The sequence below is a fragment of the Ornithodoros turicata genome, chromosome 10 (assembly GCF_037126465.1).
Source record: "Ornithodoros turicata isolate Travis chromosome 10, ASM3712646v1, whole genome shotgun sequence".
NCBI classification, from domain to species: domain Eukaryota; kingdom Metazoa; phylum Arthropoda; class Arachnida; order Ixodida; family Argasidae; genus Ornithodoros; species Ornithodoros turicata.
The window spans coordinates 6,973,571-6,985,691 of record NC_088210.1 but is presented as its reverse complement, the minus strand read 5'-3'; the positions used below and the strand labels follow the sequence as shown (position 1 = coordinate 6,985,691).

The window sequence follows — 12,121 nt, the reverse complement described above, 5'->3', positions numbered from 1 at the left end:
AAAGGCGCGAAAGACGGAAGGCGGGGTGGTCAAAGTACAGACGACACCGTCGCAATGCGAGGAGGAGGAGAGCGGTGTAGCGACTATAAAAGGTGCGCTGGTTCTACGACGATTGACAGGAAGCCCACGAGGGGCATCCATCCATCCACGACACGAGGCGTTTCGTGGACCAAAATGTAAGTTGACCGTCTCTGCTGTGAGAGTGTATTCTATGTATGACATTGTTTTTCAGGAACCAATAGCCGCTGTCACCGCATGACACTGACCACAGGGACTCATCCCATCCTCTCTCATCATCATCAATCTCAAGCGTTCCTCAACTGAAGGGAAAAGTGAGCATTGTTTCGTGAGGGGGAATCTCGTACTGATTTTGTTTGACCGCAGTGCCGCGCTGTCTCGTATGTCAGTACGACCCCATCGATGCCATGCTCGTGGCTGTAGAAAGAGAGCACGAAGCTAGAATAGAGAATCTCGGTAATAGCCCAGTCGTCCTTTCAGATGACGACGACGACGACAGAGTCAGTAGTCCGCCTTTCGTAATACCTGAAACGGACGACGACGACGACGAATTGCTCATGTGGGAAGGGGATCAGTCGTATGCAGATTTCATTCCTCTGTCTGGTAGGGTTCGAGATGAATCACCAGATGCAAGCCCAGAATTTCGAAACGAAGCTGAGCCTGTCCAGGGTCGTAGAATCGTTGAATTGAGAGAACATGTCGTAGAGAATCATCCCTCCATCACGGAGAGACGATTCCTTCCTTTTTTTGTCACAGACGAGGCATTTGACGGAACGGCTACTAGGTACACGCTTCTCTGTTCCCCGCACGACGACAACGTCGACGATTTGCGACTCTATCTACCGAGCATAGCTCCAGTAATCACGCGCGTCCTCGAAGCTTATCCCATGCCTTTCAAATTTTGTCTGTGCTCGAAGGCGCTCATGGTTAAGGACGGAGCCGACGGGTTGACTTCGCATCTCCTTCACGTGAACCTTCACATGAGAGTCGTTCATAACCGCCAAGAAATCGAAGGCGCGATAAATGCTGCCATCGCAGAGTCCTCGCAACGCGTTGAAAACTATGCGAGAGAAGGGTCTGGTTTCACCTCGAACGACGTCCAATGTGTCGACTTAAAACTAACGCGCTTAAAACCGAAGCGGATAGGATGCACGATCGAGCTTCCCGAGCTGCTAAAGAGAAAAACAAAGACTCTCACAAACGTCAAACTTCCGCCGAATCACGAAAACGAGTGTTTCAAGTATAGCGTGCTGGCACTCTTACATCCTTTGAGGAGCAAACCAAACCTGCATGTAAGATACCACAAGTACATGAATCCTTCCCATCCGGAGACGCGCGTAACGTACTGGCCGCCCTGCTTCCCAGTCACTTACGAAGACATTACCCTGTGGGAGAGAAAAAACAAAATCTCCGTCTACATCTACGTGTTCGACGAGCAGACGAGTTCGATATCTACCGGACGGGTTCCCTGCACGCTCTATAAGGATAAAGTCCACCTGCTCGAGGTTAGGGAGCATTTCTATGGGATCCGAAAATTTAGCACTTTCATGGGACGAAGTGACTACTTTTATTGCGAGAAATGCACGTCCGGTTACGGAACGAGAGAGGCATTGCAGCAACACGAACGTCTGTGTCGAGACGTAAACGAAGTGATTCTCGAAATGCCAAAAGCGGGGGAGTGTGTCTCCTTCAACAAGATACAGTACATGCATCCCTACCCCTATTTCGCGGTGTTGGACACGGAGAGCGTTTTGGAAAAAAACGCGCTCGTGAAGGACGCCTCGAGTGTGCACAGGATGAGCTCGTACAGCATTGTGCTAGTGAGAAGTTGTGATGGGAAAATAATGGACGTAGATGGCTATTTGGGACCCAACGCGGCAGAGAAATGCTTGCTCTCGCTCAAGCGATTTAGTGATCAAATCGATAGGTTGAACAGTTGTCCCGCGCCGTTGGTCATGAGTATGGAAGACCACTTTCGGCACGCGAGCGCTACACACTGCGAATTTTGTGGAATCGAATTTAACCGACATACGCGGAAGGTATCGCATCACGACCACACCCGCTTCGTAGAGTCCGGTTCTTCGAATTTTGTCGCGACGCTGTGTGATACGTGTAACCTTACGTGTCGTAATACCAAAGAACTCCTCGTGTGCGTGCACAACCTGCAGTACGATTTGAGCTCCCTTCTCCGCCACATGCACGTTCTAAATCTGGGCGAGCCGTGGATCTTAGCTTCGAGCTCGGAAAAGATAAGAGGGTTCAACATTGGCGATCTCCATTTCCGCGATACCACGCAGTTTTTCAACCTCTCCTTGTCGAACCTGGTGGAAACCCTGCTCGCCAGCGGTGGTGAAAGCACGTTTCATTGTACCCGTCAAATGTTTGGTGACCGTTTCCGACGCCTCCTCAGGAAGGGCATTTACCCGTACACCTTCGTCGACAGTTTCGAAGCGTACAATTTGCCCGCACTACCGCCAAAGGAAGCTTTCAAAAGCGACCTGAACGACCAAGAGATCACGGACGAGGACTATCAGTACGCCCTCGAGATTTTCGAATTGTTCGAATGTAAGAACCTCGGCGGTTACACGCGTCACGCTCGACGCCTGTCAGCTCTGCGACGTCGTACTGTATTTCAGGAAGATTGCGCTAGAGACGGATGGGTTAGATATCCTACGCACAGAGTCCCTCGCCAGTTACGCGTGGAGCAGCGCTCTGAAGCTCACCAAAGTCAAACTCGAGCTCATGAGCGATCGCGAGATGTACGAAACGATCGAGAAGGGAATCAGGGGAGGCATTTGTAACAGCTTCCACAGATACTGTCGGGCTAATCACGAGGGGTGCGACGATTACGATCCCCAGCAAGAAAAGACTTTTATCCAGTACCTCGACGTGAACAGTTTGTACCCGTACGCAATGACTTTCCATCTCCCGACAGGTGGTTTTGAGTGGGTCGATCCTTCGAGGTGGAGCGAGATCGATTTTCTCAACATTCCTCACGATTCGGAAGTGGGTTACGTGTACGTGGTAGACTTGTCATATCCCGAAGAACTGCACGCGCTCACTAGGAATTTTCCCCTGGCACCCGAACACAGGTGCGTGGACGAGAACGAACTCTCCCCCTACCAACGCCACCTGAAAGATGCGTTGGCGCTGAACGCCCCTTCCACAACGAAACTCTTGCTGACGTGCTACGACAAAGAACGCTACGTCGTTCATTATGCACTGCTCGCTCTGTACGTGAGGTTGGGCATGAAAATAAAACGTGTTCACAGCATCCTCTCGTTCCGCCAAGACAACTTTTTGCGAACCTTCGTGCAGAGAAACGTCGCGTTGAGGAATGCTGCGAGCACGAAATTCGAGCGACTTCTGTACAAAACCATGTCGAACAGCACGTTCGGTAAGTCGATACAAAATGTGAGACGGATGAAAAAGTATGCCCTAGCCTACGACAAAGAAAGCGCGCTCCGAAAAGCTAGCTCCGTCGACAGTCAGCATTTTCACATTCTGAGTGATAAGTGCATCTTGTACGAGATGAAACAACGCCGCATCAAATGCACGCACCCCCTTTACGTGGGCTTTGCCATTCTTGAAATATCCAAAGTCCGAATGTACAGCTTCATCTACGAGTCGCTCTTTTCTCGCTTGACATGTCCAGTGCAATTGATCTATAGCGACACGGACAGCGTAATTTTTTCTCTCACGTGTGAAAGCCTGGAAGAGCAGCTGATGAAGATTGAGAGTGAGTTAGATCTGTCTTCCTATCCGACGGACCACCCACTTTTCAACGACGAGCACGCGAATCAGATGGGGTACTTCAAAGACGAGACGGGGGGCGGAGTTATTCAGGAAGTCGTAGCCATCCGAGCGAAAATGTACAGCATTCTCTTGGCTGGGACACACAAACAGATCGCGAGAGCCAAAGGAGTTAAGAAAGACGTGGTGAGGAAACATTTATTGCACGAAGTGTGCCGAGATTCTCTGTTCAATGAAAAGGCGGTCTCTCAGAAGCAGTGCACCATCTAGAGTATAAAGCAAACGATGTACACCATTTCGAGACTCAAGAAGAGCTTGGTCCCCTACGACGACAAACGCTATCTCGTGGATGCCGTACACTCCTTCCCTTATGGGAGCTGCGAATACGGTAAGCTTTCCTAGTGTTTTGACGCGTATAGGATTACGATAGTACTCCCTCTTTGTGCAGCACCGGAAAACCCGGAAGTGAGCCCGAGACCGTCGACGTCAGGCATCGAGTAACCGCGGAACAAAGAGCTGCACGCGCATGTAATCGAGAATAAAAGTTCTAGTCGAGACATCCCTCTCTCTCTCTCTCTCGCAGACAGGAGCAGCACGGGACATCGTGGCAGTGTGGTAGCGGAATGGGTGTACGAAAAGAATTACCATTCCGTCATCGTGCTGACGCAGTGACCCGCGCAATGACGACGCTGCGATGAAGATACCCCATATCCTTTCTCTTGAGGCAAGTCAGGGAGGGTGCAGGCATCTATCGACCAAGTCCTTTGTATGTATTCAATAAAGATGTTTCAGTGAAAGAACACGCAGAGTCTCGTCAAAGTTATTCGGTCTGTTTAATGCGTTGCATGTCAATAACCAATCGGTATTTCAATAAATCAGTGACAAAGTTGACGATGTAGACTGCTTGCAAATGTCGCTGCTTCCGCAGGGCGTGCTTAATATGAGCGATGGCACGAGCGAGAAGGTCCACGATGTCTGCAGCGATGTAGTTGAATTCTGCGTTGGCCAAGCTCACAAATTCGCTCATCAGTCCCAGGGGTCCGTCAGGAACCGTTATGCAGACGTTCCTGTAACGGGCGTAAATTCGACGCACCATCTCCTGCAGCGGCCCCGGCGAGATCTCTCCTATATTGCCAAAGCCTACCATGTCTCTCACGTAGCGAAAAGCAGTGATGACGAGCTCGTTGCGGGGACTTTCGCCGTTGAAACATTCCTTCTCCACTTCTTCCCAAGAAGCGTGGGTACGGGAACAATTTTGTAAAGAGTGGTAGCTGAACATCTTCACGTAGTGATGACGCGAGCGCGGTGCGCGCTGCCTTTATAGAGATAAACGCGCGCGCGCGCAAAGAACGGAGAATGAAAGCGAAACTGAAAAGCCACCCGTCGCCGCTAGGAGCGCGCGCGCAGCAGAGAGCCGAAACCGAAAACACCCGCGGCCGGCGCAGAGGGAGCTAGCAGCGCGCGCGCGCGCGCATGCGCGGACGGGTGGAGCAGAGGGCGCGCGCGCATCCATAGCGGCCGCTGCGCGTCGCCTCTCTCAGTTTCTCTCGGACCGTCGCAGAAGACGGACGTGCGCTCCGCGCGCTCGCTCACTTTCTGGCTGGATCTCGTAGAGAGCAGACGTACGTGTGTGTTCTCCGCGCTCGCTCAGTTTCTGCCTGGAAGTTGATGCGGGGGAAAAGGTGAGTGATTTGACGCGCTCCTTTTCTCGTATGTTTGCCGTGTTTAGCGGTGACCGCGCTCGTGTTAAGCATTTTTCTCGCATGTTTAGACTTGTTTTGCGGTGTCCAAGCCTGTTGACGCATGTTTAGCGATGTGTGGTTCCTGCCTTGTGTTAGCTGCGTAGTGTTGAGGTTAGGCCTAAGCGATCGTCCCCGTAAGCCTCTTTCCTCGTATGTTTGCCGTGTTTAGCGGTGACCGCGCTCGTGTTAAGCCTTTTCTCGCATGTTTAGCGATGTGTGGTTCCCGCCTTGTGTTAGCTGCGTAGTGTTGGGGTTAGGCCTAAGCGATCGCCCCCCCCGTAAGCCTCTTTCCTCGTATGTTTGCCGTGTTTAGCGGTGACCGCGCTCGTGTTAAGCCTTTTCTCGCATGTTTAGCGATGTGTGGTTCCCGCCTTGTGTTAGCTGCGTAGTGTTGGGGTTAGGCCTAAGCGATCGCCCCCCCGTAAGCCTCTTTCCTCGTATGTTTGCCGTGTTTAGCGGTGACCGCGCTCGTGTTAAGCCTTTTCTCGCATGTTTAGCGATGTGTGGTTCCCGCCTTGTGTTAGCTGCGTAGTGTTGGGGTTAGGCCTAAGCGATCGCCCCCGTAAGCCTCTTTCCTCGTATGTTTGCCGTGTTTAGCGGTGACCGCGCTCGTGTTAAGCCTTTTCTCGCATGTTTAGCGATGTGTGGTTCCCGCCTTGTGTTAGCTGCGTAGTGTTGGGGTTAGGCCTAAGCGATCGCCCCCCCGTAAGCCTCTTTCCTCGTATGTTTGCCGTGTTTAGCGGTGACCGCGCTCGTGTTAAGCCTTTTCTCGCATGTTTAGCGATGTGTGGTTCCCGCCTTGTGTTAGCTGCGTAGTGTTGGGGTTAGGCCTAAGCGATCGCCCCCGTAAGCCTCTTTCCTCGTATGTTTGCCGTGTTTAGCGGTGACCGCGCTCGTGTTAAGCCTTTTCTCGCATGTTTAGCGATGTGTGGTTCCCGCCTTGTGTTAGCTGCGTAGTGTTGGGGTTAGGCCTAAGCGATCGTCCCCCCGTAAGCCTTTTTCCCGCGATGTGTACTGTTTTCTGTTTAGCAGTAGCGGTTAGACCTTTTCTCTCGCATGCCTAGACTTGCTTAGCAGTGCTGTCATTTTTACCCGCCGCTAGTATCTTGTTCTGTCTTTCTCGTCTAGAGCTATGATGGTGGCGCCATCTGGTGTGATGCCTTGCAACTAAGTGGCCACCTGTCGTCGATCTCTGCAACTGCTGGGTGCAAACTACCAACATGGCGGACGCTGGTCACTCGGGTGTTGCGGAGCGGCTTCTTCGCCGCGGCATCGTTGATTTTCGAATAAATTGTTTCTCTCCACTCTGTTTCTATCTTTTTATTTTATTTTCTGCCTATTTTTTTTATTTTTTATGACCACGATTATCCGGAAACGCACAACTGGTCTGGACGCGAGATAGACGTTCCCCAATTAGTGTGATGGCTCCCTGGAGGGTGCTGATTAATGTGGGGGGTCCCAATTAGCTCTAATTGCTAATTAATGGCGTCCAGGCCAGATGTGCGTTTCCGGATAATCGTGGTCAGTACTTACTACTGTTGGCTGGAGAAACATATTTTGCGAAGCTAGACTCGTGCGTTTCATCGTCCGGTTCTTCCACGTCGTGTACGTCGTTTTAAAGGGACTATCGCATCCGGGAACATATGTATGATACCGATAGGGTAATGTTCCTCACCGCTTCAGAGTCAACTTTGCCAAATTTCCCTTCCGAAAACAGCTTACATATTAAGTAAACCAGTTTTAAAGGTCCGCATTTCATCTGCAGCCAACAGGATGATGACGTAAGCCAGGCGCACGAATGGGAGCGCAGCGCTGGCGATTGTCTCCGAGATCGTCTGCTTGGCGTTCGCATCGCACTGTACTAGGTGAAAAGTCCTCGGTAAATACGGGGGCTGACTTTCGCTTACCAGTGTGAGTGCAGACGTAACCATGTTACGTGAAACACGGCGTTACGCTCCTGGCTGTACGAAGACGTTCAACGTTAACCAGAAACAACATTCCGCGAGCCGGTAACAGAGAAGACCCCGTCCCCATTCCGCCTCGCCCGCCCGCCTGTCGGTCGGTTGCCAAGGCTACCAAGGTCCCTCCGGCCGTTCCGTGATTGCTATTCTCCATGTCAAAGGGCGCGCAGTGATTGGCCTCGTCCGTGTGACGTTTCCAGAGAGGGAATCCAGGAATGCGTCGTCTGCTCTTGCCAAGTTTTATATCAAACTACACAGGAACGACGCTGCCAATTCGCGTCGGGTTTTCGGCGTTATTATCACTGATGAACGCGGAATAAAAAGGCACTACAGTTTCGGAATCGACCGGGACGGATGCGATAGTCCCTTTAAGGACGAAACGCATGGGTTTTTTTTTATGGCGATTTCTCGACGCGCGCACGCTCGGTGTGCATGTGACCTCGGAAACACCAGTTTCTCAAAGGGTACACCGGTACAAGGGTACACGCGGATAGTACACCCTCGGCACAGATATTAGAGAGTTTTCGTAGACCCTACGCAAAGGCGACAGCGTACCTAAAAGATGGTGTTAGTGGTGCTGCGCGCACACCGCGAAGCTCTTTTTTCTTACTGGCGTGCGCATAGCGATCAACGGTATCCATCAGATACGCAAAGGCGATCGAGTACGATGTACTAAATGTCTCTATTCGCGCGCGCCCAGGCGCGTTTTCCGACGGGAGCACAGAGTGATAGCCGTCTTTCCGTCTTTGCGCCTACATTTTAACGATAGCTAGAACGAATCAACGCGGGAAGCAAGACAATGGGCACATTCCAACTCTTGTGGTCGACGAATATTCCAACATTGGTGCGTCGCTCGCTCTGTACGCAGTCACAATGTGCATCGCGCGGTGGCGTTTCCCGCGCGTACAAGGCCAAGGCGCGCGTGCGACATTTTGACGTCGGGAAAACTGCCCATGCGTTTCTGTCTTTAGCTTCGAGGCTGTTCCGGGATATCGACAATGTACTTTACAGGAATCACTGTCGTCGCGTTGTCTTAGGAAGCGCGCCGAAACAAACAACGGAAATACTGCGCATGAGGTAACACGATCTCTGCGACGGCACTGAAGCACGACGAAGCTGCGACGGCACGGCAAAACCAACTTGCTGCAACGTCGCTTCCAAGTTCCAACAGCCGCTCTAGCCGATTGAATTTGAACCGCCCGCCGTATCGTGGCCCCTCATAACTATTGTGTCTGCGTTGCATCAGTCTCTGCCTTACATGCACTTGCAATACCAATTTTTCTCAGATTTATTTATTTATTGGCAATACCCTCAGGGCCACAAGGACACAAAAGAGGGGAGTGGCTTGATACATAAACGGAACAAACATACAGTTACAAAAAGGCGCACTGGGCACTCAAAGAATGCAGAACGAACAAACACGAAAGGCAGGGTCACAGACATTAAGCAAGCAAGCAAGTGCACACTGGTGGAAAATTATTAAACATTGCGAAGGAGCCACAGTCTGATGCTCCAAAATAAATAATAGTAGCAACAATTGACACATAATGTATAACACACGATAAGACATAGCGCATATAATAAAAGGAAAACTGGTGAGCATGGATGCGAAAATGGGTTTGGCCCTTCTGATGTAGAAAATAAATCTGTAATGGAATCCCTAAAAAGGGGCAGATCCTGCATGGTAGCAACATCACAGGGTAAAGGGCAACCTCCACGGAGCGAATGTACAGCGAAAAAGCTGCGAACTTCGCTCAGCGTCGCACGCCTTGCGCAAGGCGTCAAAAATGTGAGCGTCCGCCGCCGATCTGCGCATGCCAGATATTTTCGCCCAGCGTCCGCGATTCCGGAAGCGTCAACTGCAGATGAACCAATCAAAGTGCTACGAATCTACGTGCACGTGGCCGTCTGCTCCCGTGAATCATCGTCATCGTCCTCTTCTTGCAACTGGATGCTGTCGTCTGCATCCACTGCCAACTGCCAACTGCATCGCTAGAACGTGAGGCATTCTCTGCAAAGAAACATGTTTTCCTTTCGCAGTAGTGGATATGCCTTTCGGTACGTTACTGGGCGCATCTTTTCAGACAGTTGTTGGATCGAGTTGCAAAATTTGTGACATTAAATGCATTTTTTCGAGCAACTGATTTCAATAAGCTTTCACATTATACTCTGGCAACACTGACATCACAGCATGACTTCCCTAGACTTCCCGACGCCGTCCTCTGGTTTTTCGCTCCAAAATTCGCTCCATGGAGGTTGCCCAACGCGTTCCAGTCACGTGCGGTGCGAATGAAAAAAATAATCGGAGAAAGAATTAGTATTGGCGTGATGGATTTTAACTTTTCGAGAAGCGATCCAAGCGGTGGAAGGTATACGTGGGCGATGATATCTAAGAGGAGAGGATGGGATCGTCACGATAGAACTTTACGACGACAGGCTAGTTGGGGTAGTTGTAGATACTGCTTGACAAGAGAAACACTTCCTGTTCATCGTTCGATCATGGCGTGCGCGTGTCCCATGAGATCAACTCTTTGTGCATATAACGGCAGGTGTGTTGATGATGAGTGGATATGCCTTCAAAGGCACGTACTCGTTGATGGTAACTAAAGTGACATTTGTCTGGGTTCTTGCCAGTACTCCTCTCCCGCAGTCAGGAGGCATTTCAGAGAGCATATAGACAACATCAGCTTCAAGGTTGCCATAAACACCAGCACGGCAGCTCTTATGTTAACATCATCCAGGAGACGGAAAGTTGTGATGTCATTTTTTTTTAATAGGGCATGACGAATAATTGATATATTCTTGTTTGCTACTTAATACCACATTTCTTCTTTTGTTTCTTGCATATCAAGTGTCGATAAATGCGTATTCAGCATTCCTTGTATGGAACTTGTGTCAGAAGTATCGTAAGTAAATAAATAAACGTCCTACTACGTGAATCTCTATGAGTGGTCGAAACGGCAGTCTGGGTATAGAAACCTTGGTGGGGCGAAGTGTACCCTCGGATAAGATCAGAACTGGAGGTGTGGAAAATTGTACGACGGAGCGGTGAGACAAGGAATAGATGTGTGGACATTCGGAAGGCTGATAAAGCAGGATGAATGACGTTTTCGGTTGGCAAGCTTTAGAGGTTAGATCTGGAACATGTGCGAAGGCTTACAGGTTATCTGCCGAAAGACCGTAACAGACGTTCGCCATAGAGATTCCAGGCAGTGCAGAGGCTACGTGATATGAAAAATGGAAATTGAATCATCGCAGTAATTGTAAACGGGGTAGCTTCCCTATACTCCGAGATCATTAATAATTCATTTTAATGATCGCGCTGTTTTTCGTCCAGTCGTTCATATCCCTCTGTATTCTTGCTTTCGCAGGAGTTGAGGATTGATGCCCCTCCCGGAGCAAGAATTGCCAATATTTCGGAGGACTGTAACATGTGGGGTACCTGTCTCACTATCTATGACGGCAAGGGAACGCCCGCTTTAAAGGTTCTTGGCCCCACTCTGCCCCCGTACGTCACCATACATTCGTCAACGCCTCCGACCGTGTTAAAGGTGTGTTATCGTAGTAACAGATAAATGCCCTTCATGCAAGAATCTTTGAGATCTGGCAGCAGGTCCCAATCTAGAGGATACTACCAGAAATTATAACGTAGTTGAAGGTATTACGCAACAGTTAGTTAAAAGAACACCATAAAAGTGAGATGAAGGCGTGCGGCTGCAATATTGCTCCTTTGCGCGTAAGGAACGACCGACAGGTAGCAGTTCGATGGAGAAACATCCAGTGCCGTGTATGCCAAAGGGAGTCTGGCCATTAGGAGGAGCCTAGAAAAGAGGCTCGACCTGTCAATAAAACCTTGGCGCATTTCATTGGTTACAGCTTTTTTTTTATGGGAGCTGCCATGACACCAAATTTTCTCCAAGATGGAGGATGGTGCTTGGAACGGCGAAGCGGAGATTTCGTGACAAAAAAATTTCACAAACTGCTTTAATTTCATACTCTGACTATGTACCCTCATGTACGCATCTGCAAAATGAGCTTCAACTTTCGCTCCGCCATCATTATTTACGCGAAAATGGACGTTTCGTCGCTACGTTAGGCCTAGGTGAGACCGTGATACCAAGAAAATAGCAAGAATGAGTGCACTCATACGTAGGATTTTGTATTATACAGGGTGTCCCAGAAAACGTGTCATTGAATTATAATAAAAAAACTACGCCACCAAGAATCATGCGGTCAACAGCATTTGTTCTTATTAGGTTTTCGCCACCTCCTAATGTGGATGTCATGTACTCCAAGTTTAATTATGTAAATATTTGCGAACTGAGCTCGGAAATTTGCCAAGTAAAGGTCACTTTTTTACCCCACCAATATGAAGAGCGTGCCGAATTCACTCAAATTCACGATAATTCACAGTGATACTCACGAGCTATCCCATCGGAAAAAATAGTCGAATATTATGCTTTTCGAAGGGTAACATCTCATTACGGCCCGAGTCTCATTACGGCCGAAGTCTCATTACGGCCGAAAGTCTCATTACGGCCGAAAGTCTCATTACGGCCGAAAATCCTTTAATCCCCAAGTGTCTCGTTACGGCCAAAGTCTCAATACGGCCGAAGGTAGTCTCATTACGGCCGAAGATGTCTCATA

The 12,121-nt window shown here is 49.8% G+C and overlaps 1 protein-coding gene across 3 annotated transcripts in view; it reads left to right on the top strand.

Moving 5' to 3' along the window:
- LOC135371210 (phospholipid scramblase 1-like) overlaps positions 1-12,121 on the top strand; it is a 77,126-nt gene that overhangs the window by 45,753 nt on the left and 19,252 nt on the right. For 2 of the 3 annotated variants that reach the window (XM_064605273.1, XM_064605272.1), the window contains exon 5: positions 10,846-11,025. The exons of the other annotated variant lie outside the window; for it this stretch is intronic. In XM_064605273.1, the coding sequence (XP_064461343.1) occupies positions 10,846-11,025 (180 nt within the window). The remainder of the gene's footprint in view (positions 1-10,845; positions 11,026-12,121) is intronic. 3 annotated transcript variants of the gene reach the window in all.